General features: G+C 46.0%; 1 protein-coding gene across 6 annotated transcripts in view; it reads right to left on the bottom strand.

Moving 5' to 3' along the window:
- The window catches only part of MITF (melanocyte inducing transcription factor), a 100,621-nt gene that overhangs the window by 73,827 nt on the left and 12,400 nt on the right, over positions 1–14,394 (bottom strand). Inside the window, exon 1 of one of the 6 annotated variants that reach the window (XM_090148421.1) lies at positions 13,228–13,631. The exons of 2 other annotated variants lie outside the window; for them this stretch is intronic. In XM_090148421.1, coding sequence (XP_090004547.1) covers positions 13,228–13,331 — 104 coding nt within the window. In that variant the 5' untranslated portion in view covers positions 13,332–13,631. Of the gene's footprint in view, positions 1–13,227; positions 13,632–14,394 lie in introns of those variants that run through there. 3 more of the 6 variants (XM_031605916.2, XM_090148424.1, XM_031605933.2) reach the window with 3 other exon arrangements.

Raw genomic sequence — 14,394 nt, 5'->3', positions numbered from 1 at the left:
CAAACAACTTCTGAATTTCAGAATAACATGGAGGTTAATTACTAAACCAGATTTTTAAGTGAGAGTAAAACTCTATTAATGCCTAAAGCAATGCTAAACCTGATAACTTAATTGAAGTTCAGTACTGCAGAGTTAAACTGCCCGGACAGCTTTACTAAGCAGCAGCTCACACAATGACTGAGCCCACCCAGCTCAAGGTCTCAGCTTGTCTTTCTGCTGCTTAGAAGCTCTGAGGCATCAGCCCTCTCCCCCAGAACGTGATGCTCTGGGAAAACACCCACCCTGAATTTTCTGCTCATTTCTCAACAGTTACTGGAAATACAGAAGGAACAAAAACTGGAGCAACAAACATGCTTTATTTTCCATACTTGATCTTCTGCTATTCCCAGTCAACTACAGTTACCAAAACATGCCAGAGCCTGACAACACAGCACAAACTGGAGCTTGTACAGTCAGCACACATTTACTGCTCTGATACTAAGCAAAGACTGCTATGGCACAGAGCAGCACCCGGCTCTTCTTTGTGATCAACAGCCCTGTTAAAGATTTGCACTTAATTTCTGCAAGCTCTCTGGTTTGCTGGTCCCTAAACTGCCAAAAGCAAGTCACCAAGCACTAAAATGTAGCCCTGGATAGCTGCACACAGGATAACCAATGCCAGAACAGTCAAGACACTCAACTGCATGAGTTATTTGTTGAACAAAGCTTGTATGCTACCCTGAGGAACACAGAAGCAGTTCCATGTTACAAAAGGCACTGAAGAACACATTCTAGAATTATCCCTAAAGCAAGAAACGGCCAAAGTTCATGTTTACTATTTTAAAAGCAATTTTAACTTCATATATGAATTCATAACAGACAAGTTAGTGCTGGTGCATCAAAGAGCTGGAATATTTTAGTCAACAGCCTTGTGGAATTATTATTACACATGTTAAGCAGTGCTGATAACATCACAGGCGATGAGCATCTGTCAGGAGCTTTGCACAAACACCACTGAGGCACAGCTCCGTGCACTGGACACCTCTGCATCAACACTGAAGTGCTCATTACATGCTTTGCAGCTCTGCCATGTAGGAGAACAACAAAATGAAGAACTGTTCTGTGTCAACCAAGATGGATTCAAAACAAGGAAGCCACCTCCAAGGTGAGGCAAAGGATACAAGGATTGCCCACCCTACCAATGCCTGGACAACTGCTTGATTGAATGACCAAATGCAACAGTTTAAATTAAGAAATAATTCCCCTTGTCCAGCTCACAAAAGCAGCACAATGGTTTGAAATGAGCTGAAATGGTTTGGCCCCTTCAAACCTACAGTAATACAAAATTCAACAAGTAGTTTCTATCTGAGTTAGGCACAAGCGAAGCAAAAATAAACAAACATACACCAGTTCTATAGTGTGCGTGTGTGGACAAATGCTGGAACAGGTTCCCTAGAGAGGCCGTGAGATCTCCATCTTTGGAAGAACCCAACACCAACAAGACGTGGCTCCAAGCTGGACTCAATGAAATGACTCCTCGCAGCCACCAGGAAAAACTGACAACTCTTGGAAATAGCTCTATTCCAAACATGAGAACCTTTCCATATGAGATCTGAGAGTAGGCCAGCAGCAGAGCTCCCATTCAGAATGCTGCAGTCACAAACTGCTCCTTCTGGATGAACCCCACACGAGAACGTGTCAATATCATGGGCACACAAAGCATTCAAAGAATCATTCATCACCATTTAGGCAAATCTAACTGCCTCTCCCCCCAACGCCTACAACCTACCAACGCTGAGAATGGTATCTCTTCCCTTCATCTCACTCAAAATAAAATTAAATAACACAATCCAACATTATCATCAGGACATCGGAAACTAAATGGGTGCTTAACTCTTTCTGGAGGGAAAGAAAAGTCTGATTGATGTGGTCTTCCTGTTGAGCATCTCATGTCACAGAGATAATGCATTTATCTTCTCCTAGGATGATTTCTTACTTTTCTTTCTTATGCATGGAAGTGGAATACACCAAATCATGGTGTCAGGCTCAGAAGTCCATTAGATTTAACGAGCTGCCATACACTGAAAACTCATGTTCCAATCCAATGTCGTGTTTAAGCTATGTGCTGAAACCTCAGCACAGCAGCACAGCTCCTGCACTACAGGTTTGCTGGATCACGGGTGGGGGACTCCAACATATTTGTTACCTGAGGGCTGCAACAAGTTTAAACCTATGAGTACAAAGCCAATTGATTTAATTCGGAGTCTGAAATAAAGAAGACATGGAAGGATTTTTCTGAACTGCAGTTTAATTAAGAAAAGCCTTTAAGCATATGCTTAACTTTAGCGTGCGCTTATGGCAGCTCTCTTTCAAAGCAGCCGCAGCACAAATGCTGAACACTTTCCTAACTTGCAGCTCCCACTACACAAAAGATTCAAAGTACACTAGGGAAAGAAAGAAAAAGCCCTTCTGGAGGCATTTGCTCAGGGAAAATGCTTTTGGAAGAGACCATGTAGCATTTTAATATGTTGAGTACCTTTAAGATTTCAAATAAGCAGAAGTTGCTTCTAAAATTCCAGGTCATAAACCAGCTCATATTTAACTTCTTGAATTTTAACTCGAATTCTCATCTTCATCAAACAAGATGCCAAGAAACAGAACAGAGCCTGTTACCAAGACCTTAGATAAAATTCAGTTAAATTATCCAGATGGTTTCCATTCCACAGAAAATACTAAAGCAGCAGTTTGCCGAGCACAGCATTCTCTAAATGCACAAAATAAAGCGAAAACAATACACAAGTGGAACGTGCAAATGCTGAACCAGTTATATTTTTGTTCCAGCAGAAATGCAATACAATCAGTACCATCTTGCAGTTCCAGAGCACCCATCTTCCTGCTGCAAAGGGTGCTCTGCAGGCTACTAAAATCTCACCAAATGCATGCAGTTTCTAATTTCATCACTGATTTCTCCCATACAGATAGGAACTACATTTCCATCAGAGCTCCCAAAGCCAAGCGTTCCTTATAGCACTCCATGAAGTCAAACGGCGCCTACTGAACGTCTTCTGTACTTGGGATGAGTCTGCAAGCAGCCAAATTTAGCACTTCCCAAAAGCACAGCCTGATACTGTAGCACTTCAATACAGGGAAGAGCGATTACAAAATCGGAATTTCAAGAGATGTGAGAGTCCTTGCCACAAGAAAGAAGTAAACACAGTAATAAAGACAATAATAAAAACACTGGAAACAATAACAAAAACAGATACTGTGACTTTCTACATCGTGTTACTTCATAAACCTGGTCTTCCCCAGTGCAAAGGTATTAAATTACAGATGCAAAACATGCATTGGGTAATGGCATGACAGCACCCGAAATCATTCAAATCCAACAGCAGAACTTCATTTCATTTCAAGATTGACATTTCTGCCTGCAGCATCACGACGAGACATCTACCTCTCAGATGATCCCAAAGGATAAAGGTTCCATGCAGCTCTCTGTGACAGACAAAACAGCCACCCCAGCCCCAGCATCAGTAGGGCCGGCAGCTCCTGGGACCGCTTTGTGTGGTAAACACCAAAAGCTGTGTTAGCTGGGAACCAAATTATCACTTGCAGAATAGTTTTGCAATTAGATTGAAACTGTAAATTGTGCAACAAGCTAAACTCAAAAAAACAAGTCTGTGACAGAACAAGGTTATGGCTCTATCTCCTGCCTTGCTCACTTCACTCTTTGGAAATTACCCGCTTTTACAGATTCTAGCTTCTCCTGCTGCACTACACACTATTTCACTTTCCTAAAAGATGACGTGCTTTCAAGAAGTTACCTGCATGTGCCTTCACTCCTCATATTCTTCTCTACCAATACATACCACTGAGAGAAGCCCTTCAATCACCAATTTCAGAGTCAGTTTCCTCACCCCTTGCTGACCCCTCTGCTCCCCATAACTCTAGGAATGTCTTACCTTCATCCCACTGCCACAAACATCACCACTAAGGGCTCACACAGCTCCCTGTACTTCAAGCTGTGACCCCAATTGCTGAAACTTGGCTAATTGCCTTTAAGGAACAGATGGGGCTGAAAAAGATCTAATTTGTGAGCACGTCCTCCGTGCTTCCCGATAGAGCTGCTCCACTCCAAAAAAAATCATTTTCTGAAGCAGGATGAGAACAATCCCAGGTGGATGCTCACTGTGTTCTTAAGCCACACCTGCTCCTATCAGCTCAATGAACATTACACAAGGCAAAATGGAGTAGCTCCTGTTGAAGACACACGTTGAGAAAGCCATGGCTCATTGGTTTGAACAGAGCGGTGGTCACACTGAACACAAATATGGATGTCTGCAGTATATATCCTTACATCCCTCACTGGCTGACTCAGGCAATGCCCCACTCAGTACGCCACACCCCACAAGGCCTTGGCAGCAGGGCTCTGAGCAGCTTGGTCTGGTGAGACACGTCCCTGCCTGGAGCACAAGGACCAGACTTGGTGATTCTGAAAGGTCCCTTCCAGCACAAACCACTCCAAGGCTCACTGAAGCCACATTTTCCCCACACATTCTGTAATGAATATAAACACCCTCTTCGCATGGGTGTATTTTCTGTTGGTTTTGCAGGGCTTTTTTTGTTCTTTTTTGGTTGTTATTTTTCGTTGCTGGTTTTGTTTGTTTTTTCCCCCCCCCTAATTCCACTAAGGAGCAGAACACACAAAAATGAGATGATGCAATGCAAAACCAAAGGAACATAGCCCTAGGTGCCCAACAGGATGTGACAGGTGGACAAGCAGGCAAGCAGAACGGGAGGATGAGGTCACAAAATAAGCAGTTACACAGCACACCACTAATCTTAAATTCCAAACTCATTATGCACAAAACTAACAAACAAAGGAGCAGCTTAACAGATTTACACTGTGCCTTCTCCAAGGGCGGGATATCAGATAGCAACATTCATCTTACAGCAGCAATCCCCACAACTCATAACTGTGCCCATTCCTTCACTAGGCAAACTGATGCCCGGGATGAGCTTGCTAAAACTGTAAATATTTGGTACAAACAAAGATTGCAGAGCAGAAACCCAAACAATAGTTAATGGCATCCCAAGAGACCCACTGCAGAGGCCTCACGCTTCTCTGTGCTCCTAGCAGCCCAGAGCAAGTTTCTCCCTTTGCTTCCCTGTAAGATCACCTCCCTCCTGCATGCTGGCATATCTCATCTCTGATTTCACACCCCGAGGTTGTAACTTATTTATTTAGAATGAAGTACACAAGCACTGTAAGAAGGAAGGGGTTGCTTTGTGCCCTCTCTCTCTGCACTGCTAGTCTGGCTTTACAGCCTTGTTTTTATCACCACACAGGGTCACGTCCAGAAAAAAACACTTCCAAAATAAATCTTGTTTTACACAAACTCTCCTTCTTTATTTAGAGAAACCTCAAAAGAATCCTGAAAAGAAGCAATGAACGTACACAAAGCAGGCTGAGCCCGGCTCTCCCACTCCAGATCTCTCAACCATCCCCTTTCAGCTCCCGGCACTATCTCAGCTTGGCAGTGTGAAGCTCCAGGAGCACAGCCCCCTCCTGCCCCCACTCCTCACCTCTCAGTGTCTGGCAGCTCCCAGTGTCTGCTCCCATCTCCTCACCCTGAAGCAGCTTACAGTTGAGTTAGCTCCATCCCAAGTCTTTTAGCTGCCTTCTTCTAGTCCGGAAAGAATCGCTGTAACTCCTATTTTCTGTATGTGTTTACATGTTACAACAGGATGGCTGGGAGTAAGATTAGTAAAGATTGTTAATCATCCCTTTCTCCATTCTCTGAAGCATCCCTCATTCTGAACATTCCAGTGGTTCCCTCTTCTTTTTCTCGTTACTCCTCTGGTTTCTCTGATCCCAAAATCCCTGCCCTGCCAGGTTTCTACTCTTTGCATAGCACTTTGTGCTGAAGAAGAGGAATGGTGTCATAGCAGCCACACTTTGAAACTACAGTACCTCTTATTGGCCTAATGCTTAGAGATACATCAACTTGGCAAGCCTCCAATGCCTAAAATATCTCAAAGCTGATTAACATCTTTCCATATACCCAAAACACACTAATTTTCCCCATGCAAAGTCCTTTTCTCTTCAAATTCATCTCAAGTAAATTATTTAATGGAACAGCAGGCCAAACCATGCACGTCACCCTTGCATGCACACCAATGAAATTCTGAGCAGATACAAACCTTCCTGCTCCCTACAACTTCAGCCCTCTTGTCTCTTCACTCTTTGCAACCAATAGGTGGAGAAATCCAGGCTGGCTCAGCCCAATGAGCCACACGAGTCTACTGATAATAGGATCACTAAGGTTGGGAAAGACCACTAAGATCACCTAATCCAACCCACCACGGCCACTGACTACATCCCTCAGTGCCACATCTACCTTTTTCCTGGACACCTCCAGGGATGGTGATCCCACCACTGTGCCAATGCCTCACCACTCTGAGAAGAAATTCTTCCTGATATCCAACCTGACACACAGCAACCAATGAAAGCAGCAGCTTGAGAGAGATTTAAGTTCATTCTGTGTCCAAAGAACAGCACAAAGGGAAACAGAACATACCTGTGAAACTAGCTCACGGTTTTTTGGGAAGCATTTAAAAAGATGAATCCAAGAGATTGTCACATTGCCTCAAACGTGTCAGTTGTTCTTAGCTGAAACATTCTCACTGAATAGCGACTTGCAGGATCACCCTCCAGCTGCCCAAAACCAAACCCAATATACACTGGGCATAGAAAAAAGAAAAAGAAACAGGGTATTTGTTTGTCCTTAATGCTCTTCTCCTCCAAGTAATACACAATTCCCAAAACAAACTCCCCATGTCTGCAAATGCACGTCTGCTCAAATTGTGAAAGCATAATCTTCACGGAACTGATTAAAAAAAAAAAAAAAACTTGTTTACTGCTAAAGGCTGCTAATTACAATATTAAAATAGTAGCCCAAACCCAACATTAAGCTCGCGTTCTGCTTTACATAGCAGTACAGGCACCAATCATCGCAGCGAGCAGCCCTGCTGGCTGACGCTGGAAGCTGTAATTATATACAGCAGCAACACATTTCTGCCCTCAACCTGCCTGGCCGGTCCTCGCAGCAGCTGCTGGCAGCAGGGCAGGGCAAGGGGCTGCACACCAGTTGCTCAGAACCACCAAGCACTGAAGGAAAAAGCACAACCCACCCAGCCGTGGCTGCATGCTGAGCAGAGAGCCGCTAGCACAAACACAACAGCAGCCCTTGCAGCAGAGATGCTACCAGAAAAAGTGAGCGTCATCCAAGCACACTGTTAGTGGTTGAAGTATTAACTAGCAGTTGCTTTCTAAGCCTCTTACCCACGTTCACAACTCTTTTACATGCAGCAGCAATACCTATGCCATGCTGGAAGAACAGCCTCTTTAAAATACTTTCAGGTGAAGCCTATAGACATCAACAGCCAGGCTCCTGTGAGTCACAAGGTGACACTGTGGCCAATGTTACCAGCACAGAGTGCTTTGAGAAGGCACACAAAGCTGTGCCTCTTGCCATCCCTGGGCACGAAGGCTGAAGGCACACTGCAGCCCTCACTGGGAACGCACTATTTCAGTCCTGAAGCTCAAATCAGCAGCAGCACTTTACAGCTGCTGCAGGTAAAGCAATAGCATTATTTTATCATGAGTCTAGAATATGATGCTTTTTCCTAAGCTGTTCTCCCCCCCAAATGAAATGAAGTGTGAAATTATATGCAAATCAGTAGCTGCCTTGTGCTTCCCAGCAGCAAAACAGTAACTAGTATAATATATAGTGATGTAGTAGTTAACAGTACAGCAAGATCTGCCAGGCTACCCTGCCTCATCACATCGTCTTTGATCCAGCAAAAATGATAGGAAAAGACAATAAGTTTTACCAAGTACAAACACTACCATAATATATTTTGAAAACTTTTAGAACCTTAAATAGAAAGAGACAGACAATAATGGCCAAGGGCCCGAGCAGCTTAATGAAAGCTGGACTCTCATTTTGTTCCCGGAGCTGAAATGGCAGACTGTGCTCCGAAGACAATTAGCAGTCAACGTGCAATTTCAATTTTAGCAGAAAAGTAAACAGAAGATTATTCTCATTTCACTCTCAACATCTCAAAGTGGCTCATTAGGGAACGTGAACAGAAATAGGGGTTGTGTCCTGTACCCTCATTTTTAACAGCTGTACAGATTTCTTCCTATTAAACTTCTAATCTTAGAGTGTACAAATGGGAAAAAATTGTTAGTAAGATAATGCAAGGGTCTGTTTTGCTGTCTTATTCTAGATCCTGACCACACAGTGCAGCAGGAGTTGGTCACACTGCCTCCAACAGTTCTGGAACAGCCCTCTGAGACCATCACAAAAAGTGCAACATACAAACACATGGCACAGAATGAGCTTCATGAAAAAATATACCAATTCCAGTTGTAACCTGGGTTCTCAAAATCAGTCTTAGCCAGCGAGGGAGGCTCAGCAGTGAAGCACGGATTTACTTCATGTAGAGTGTATGTACTCACAAGGAATACAGCCAATAGTTTGATAAATGCATCTGCCAAAGGTGCAGAGTCAGTGCAGTCAGCTCCATCCCAAAATATCTGCGTGCTGCATGATGAGCTTGGCAGCCAAGCACAGATCTCCTGAGAAAAGCAGGCTGGGGAAGTGAAAAGGTAACGTTTAATAGCTCCTATCAAAGCAAATGCTGAACAGAATTTCATGGGCTATTTCTGTTTCTGTGCTAAACAGCAAAGGTCTACTGCAAATAGCAAAGAGTTCCTCTAAAGAGAAAAGGTCACAGGAATCTTTCACAATGGAAAATGCTCTGTTACACAGATCAGTACCAGCTCCTAATACAAAAGAAATACCATTTTTCTGTGCAACTTCTTATTGTCTCCATATGTTTACACAACAGAGACGCCAATTTCAGCCTTTCCTTTCAAGTCTGTTTTCAAAAATAAAAGAATACGAGAATATTTGGCTAAGAGGGTTTCCTTCAAGTGAAGAGAATGTGAGGTGCAGAACAGACGTGGGATTACTGACTCGCTCACAGAAACACGATGGAAGACATTCAAAGACACAGACCTCTAGCTCAGCTCTGCTCCCACTGCCCTCAGCCCTTACCAAAGGCTCCTACCATTGCCTTCAGCCAACAGGAGCTGCATACCGCTTCCAACTCAGCCATTATTACCTTTCAGTTTAAAATACATAACGATCCTCATAACAGACTGAAAAACATTTCAGGAACTTTTAAAATCTGTTCCTCCAAGACACGTTTTTATTTTTTTTAAGCACGCTGAGACACAGTTCCTGGATGGGAGCACATGTGACCAGTTCTAAATAAAGTCTATTTTCCACTTCTTGCACAACTGGAACAGATGTAAGCAGTAGCCTGAACAAACTGCATTGCAGAACCTAACCAGAATATAAAACACTCAAATAACATCCGTAAATAGCAGTGCTATGAAGACTACCTCCAGTAAAGCACAAATTCAGTGCTGAGAAGCCTCAATGTAATCAAGTTCAAATTTAATCACGCTGCAAAGTTCATTTGCAAAATTAAATTTGATCATCTGCAGATTGAGGCACTTCAGAAGAGTCCTGTTGGGCTCCACAGTAAGCACACATCTCAGAAACGTTTGCCTCTGGTTACATTAACGTTTCCTCAACAAACACTGGGCATTCTAAGGAAAGCTGTTATTAAATTCGGTCTTCAGTGCTCAGCACAGAACCAGGAGAAAGCAAGTGCTCTCCAGGGGATCCCAGCTGGGCAGAGGGGAGGTACAAGCAGATGGAAGTAAGGTACCGACAGCTTACATCACTGCTGCAGCAATGACAAACTCTACAGCTCAATGCTATTGCTCATAAAGCAAGAACAAGCTTCCTCTACAAGCAACACACAACTTAAAAGCATTTCCTAATCATTTTTTCCACTAAAAATAACTCGGGTAGCTGCATCGTTCCAAACCAGTCTGAATATAAACTGGCTGCAAAAGGGTAAAAGAAAATAGCACAACCAGTAGCAACCTAACTGCAGGTATGTGGCTTTATTTAGAGCAAGGAAGTAAATGACAACAGCTGATAATTATGTCCTGGCACTTCAGAGGCAGCTCACACCAATGCACACACATTACAGAGAATCAAGAAAACAGAGCATTTGAACCTTCTTTTTTCTTCTCTTTTTTTTTTTTTTTTTTTGGTCAGTATTTGGGTCAGTTCAGTGCACTGTGTGCACCTCAGTGGGTCAAGCTGTGCTTCAGTGGTACTCAATCAATATCCACCCAAAGGAAAACATGTACAGAACAGGGCAGGAGCCGGGTCAATAAGTGGTAACAGCATGCAGAATAGGCAACAGGACAAAGTAAATACTGCAGCAACTGCAAGCAACTGCAGCAGGCTGTGAGGCCTTCCCTTAAAGAGCTCAGTTTGATACCCAAGGTAGAGCTTTAACAAGTCAAATGATTTAAAGAAACCACGTTAGTACTGTGACAGATGTACTGTAACAGTGTTCTGGTGACTGCGTGCAGAGGTGACATCTGTGTTTACTTCTGGCAATCGGTGATTACTTTCTTCAATCGATTGTCTGGAAATAAAACTCCACCTATTTCAACGTGCACTGCTTACACCAAAAAGGAAACCTTATTTACCTGCTCATTACAGAAACATGTAGGTACTCAAGAGTGTGTTCTTATAAATCGGTCTCCAAAAATAAGGTGGCAGAGGAATGAAATACAAATGTGAAAAGAGGAAAAGAAACCATGCCCAGGCACTGAGACATGAGTTCAAATCCAGTTTCCTCCCACAGTGAGGAGTCACTCCGGAGAAACCAAAGCAACCAAACCATCATCTCAGTTTTCAAAGATGTTCAACCACAGCAAATTCCAGAGAACCCTAAGTGTATCTAGCACTTTGTACAAGAAGCTAGGTTCTTACAGACCTGGAGAGTTTAGGAACCGTGGCTGGAAATGATGCATCTTTGTCCAATGAGTTCTCTTCATCCCTTGTGATTAAAGCTTTTTGCTGACATTTTTCTCTGGCCTCTAGCATTCAGCTGTGGCTTGGCCTAACTTCGTACAGTATTTGCAGCAAAAAGCTTTTGTTATTGGACCCCTGGTGGCTTTGGATTGCAGACTTGAATTATGAAATATGGATGGACTAACTGAGAGGGCACATCAACAAGGAGGAATATCGAGCTGCATGTCATACACCAGAAAACAAGCAACTGGGGAGGATGTGAGGAGAACATGATCTGAACAAGAAGCAGCCAGGACCAAGTTCAAGTGCCAATAAAACATTTATTCTAGGGTCAGAGCCACTGGCACTGCTACATACTGCTGAGTTGCATGGCTTTTTCTATCTACTCACAATTTCAGTGCTACGAGTAAGCTGAGGATGCTCCTCACTTCTTATTGTTAAAAAGCATCAGAGAAAGCCCTGAATGTTGCTAGGAAATCAGTAGTTCTCAGCAAGGAAAGTAGCAGACCACTATTAAATCCCATCCCCTAACACCAGAGCTTGCCTTTGTTCTGCCTGCTCCCCTGGGTAACTCTGTAGAGGAGACTGTAAGAAAGGAGTTCTCGTGGCTACAACCCCATCATGACACCATTTGAACTTGGTGCTATGCCATTACTCTGATTGCATTACAGGAGAAAGCAGCACAGTGATGCTGGATTCCCCAACAACCACACATCAGGCTCGGTTCAGGCCTGAGCAGCTCTGAAGGACTACTGAAGTCTCCGTAGATTATAGTCTGCATGCTATGAAGCAAGCTGGCTTGTGAGCCACTTCTGCCACCCATTATCAGGTTCCATCAGTCTGGCTCTGGAGCTGGGTTTACATGGACCTAATAGGGATGTCTGGATCCTTGGCTCTTCAGCTCCAGCGGGGCCAGGAGATGCTGGGACTCACCTGGAGGTGACAGGTGCACACAAGGCAGCAGGTGACATAGCAAGGTCAGCACATCAGCCAATATGCTGGGGAAAGTCAGGGAAGCCCAAAGTGACAGCAAGGCAGCACGTCGCAAGAGCCAAATGTGCTTGTAACATTTGTGCAAGACAACTTACAGATTACAGAGGAGATGACTTCAAAGGGACAAAACTGTAGCACACACCAGCCAGAACCTGGGGCTGCTGCAATCCGGGCTGATAGCTGTGAATTGGTGACCTGCACAGTGACTGCTACAACACGGTCACTGACCCCACACCACCCCAGCTGCCTCCACAGCAGCAGGTCCACCTCCTCTGCACCCTTCACATCTTTCACTATGAGACTGCTGTGTTTCCTCAGCGCTCAGAGCACAATCAAGAATTCATTTGAAGTCAGTCTGACACGCAACGCAATCCAAGTTCATTCCAGCAGTTTTTAATATTTACCTTCCCATTCATTTTCCAGCTACACACACAGCCGGATGCAAAGCATTGTTCAGAAGCACAAGCCGTGACTGTGAAGGCAGGCTAACAGCCCGGGCTGCAATGAGATCCACCCATAGCAGAACCCGGTGCTGAGGTGAGGGTTCACTCCTGGCCCTGAGCTCAAAGTGGAGACACACAGAAAGCAAAGGAGGACTCAGGGCAGCTGGGGGCACTTCCAGCACCACGAGTGAAATCAGGCACCTTAATACACCACAAGAAATAGAACTCTGTGTGGTTTTATTCCCCTTTAAAAAATATATATATCTCTCTCTCTAAGCGACACAGCCGCTTTTTTCCCGCTGCGGGAAAAACAAAACAAACCAAAAAAACACTTCAGGAAGAAGCTGACACACCTCGCCGAAACTTTCCAATCCCCAGCGTTCGCTCGCACACAACACACCTGCTTTCAAAGTCAAATGAAAGAGATCGGCCCGGAACGCGAGACCTTGCGGCGACCGCGCAGCCAAAGCGTAAAGCCCGGACCGCACCGCACCGCACCGCCTGTCCCCGTCCGGCCGGGGCTGCGGGACTCGACGGGACGGGACGGTGCGGTGCAGCGCAGAGCAAAGCAGTGCAGAGCAGCCGGCCCCGTGCCCCGCCGACAATGCCCTTTACATAATGGCACGGCGGGGACGGGCCCGCCCCGCGCAGGCCGAACAAAACTGCCATTCTTGCAGGAAGCACCGGCTCAATGGCTGCTTTTAACGCGCTGCTCCGCGGGACGTTCCCCTCCGGTGCCGTTTATCGTGGCCGCTCCCAACCCGTTCCCTTCCCCCAGGCCCCGATCCACGCCAGGACAGCGCGTCCTCCGCGGCCCGGCCGCCGCCGCCCACCTGCTCTTGAGCGGCTGACTCTTCAGCTCGTAGTACGTCTTGGGCTCCTCGTGGAACTCCTCTCCCACCTCGAAGTCCGGCACGATCCCCGACTCCGCCTGCATCGTCGCCGCCGCGAGAGGAGAGCCGCGAGGTGACCGCCGCTCTCGTTCCGAGCCGCGCCGCTCCCGCACGCCTACAGCGCCGCGTCCGCCCCGCCCGGTACTGAGTCCGCCCCGGGGCCGGGCTGGGCCGGGCCGCCGCCTCCGCCCGCCGCAACGCTACAGCGAGAGCCCCGCGCCGTGCCCACCTGCGGCCCCTCGGCCCCCGCCCCGCTCTGAGCTCGCGGCGTGACGTCACGGGGCTCTGAGCACAGCTGGGCGTGACGTCACCGCCCCTTTGCGAGGCGGGGCTTTCCGTGACGTCCCGAAAATCCGCGTTTCGGGGTCAAAGTGGAAAAGTACGAGCTGGGGGCCGGCCCTTGTTAGCGGGACGGGCTCGGCGTGCGGTGAGAGGCAGGGAGGGACGTTCTGAATGCAAACGATGCGCAGGGAAAGTGTCGAGGCGGCATGGAGTGAGGTTTGTGGTAATACGTGTAGAATGCCGGGGATTCCCGTAACAGGACGGGGTGAATTTCCAGCACAGCAATTTCAATTCTTCCTTCAAGTTTTACATGCATTTATAAATGAGCAAAAAACAAAAAAACCCCATAAACATCGCTGAGAAAGGTGTAGTAAAATTACTTAAAAAGAACCAGCTGGGTTTCAATCGTTTGCTGCAGAAATCCTGAGAAGTACGCCAGATGGATTGCTGCAGGAGCAGAGAAAAGCAAGCATCCCATCCCAGAGCTCTGCACAAAGGGATGCTGTGACTGCAACAGCCTGGCTGGCTGCTCACGTCACACTGCGCGCGAGCAAAGTTGAGCACAAATATCAGCATTGAGTCCCAAATGGCTCTGCAGCCTCCAAACTCCGTGGAGTGACTGCACAGCGAGAGCAATTACTTTGCTGAATCTGAATCAGAAGGCAACAACTTGGATAGGGCCCCGAAGAGTGTTCTTTTGAGCCCACATTGGCAGATGGTGGGGATAGCTCTGAGGAGCCGTGGGCTTGCTGACTTCTCTGGGGGAAAAAAGGAGGGGGAAAAAGCAACCACCAAACAAACAAACAGTGAGAACAACCTGCAAAA

Source organism: Phasianus colchicus, chromosome 11, assembly GCF_987193195.1.
Source record: "Phasianus colchicus chromosome 11, bPhaCol1.hap1.1, whole genome shotgun sequence".
Lineage (NCBI taxonomy): Eukaryota > Metazoa > Chordata > Aves > Galliformes > Phasianidae > Phasianus > Phasianus colchicus.
This window is presented reverse-complemented; position numbering and strand designations above follow the sequence as displayed.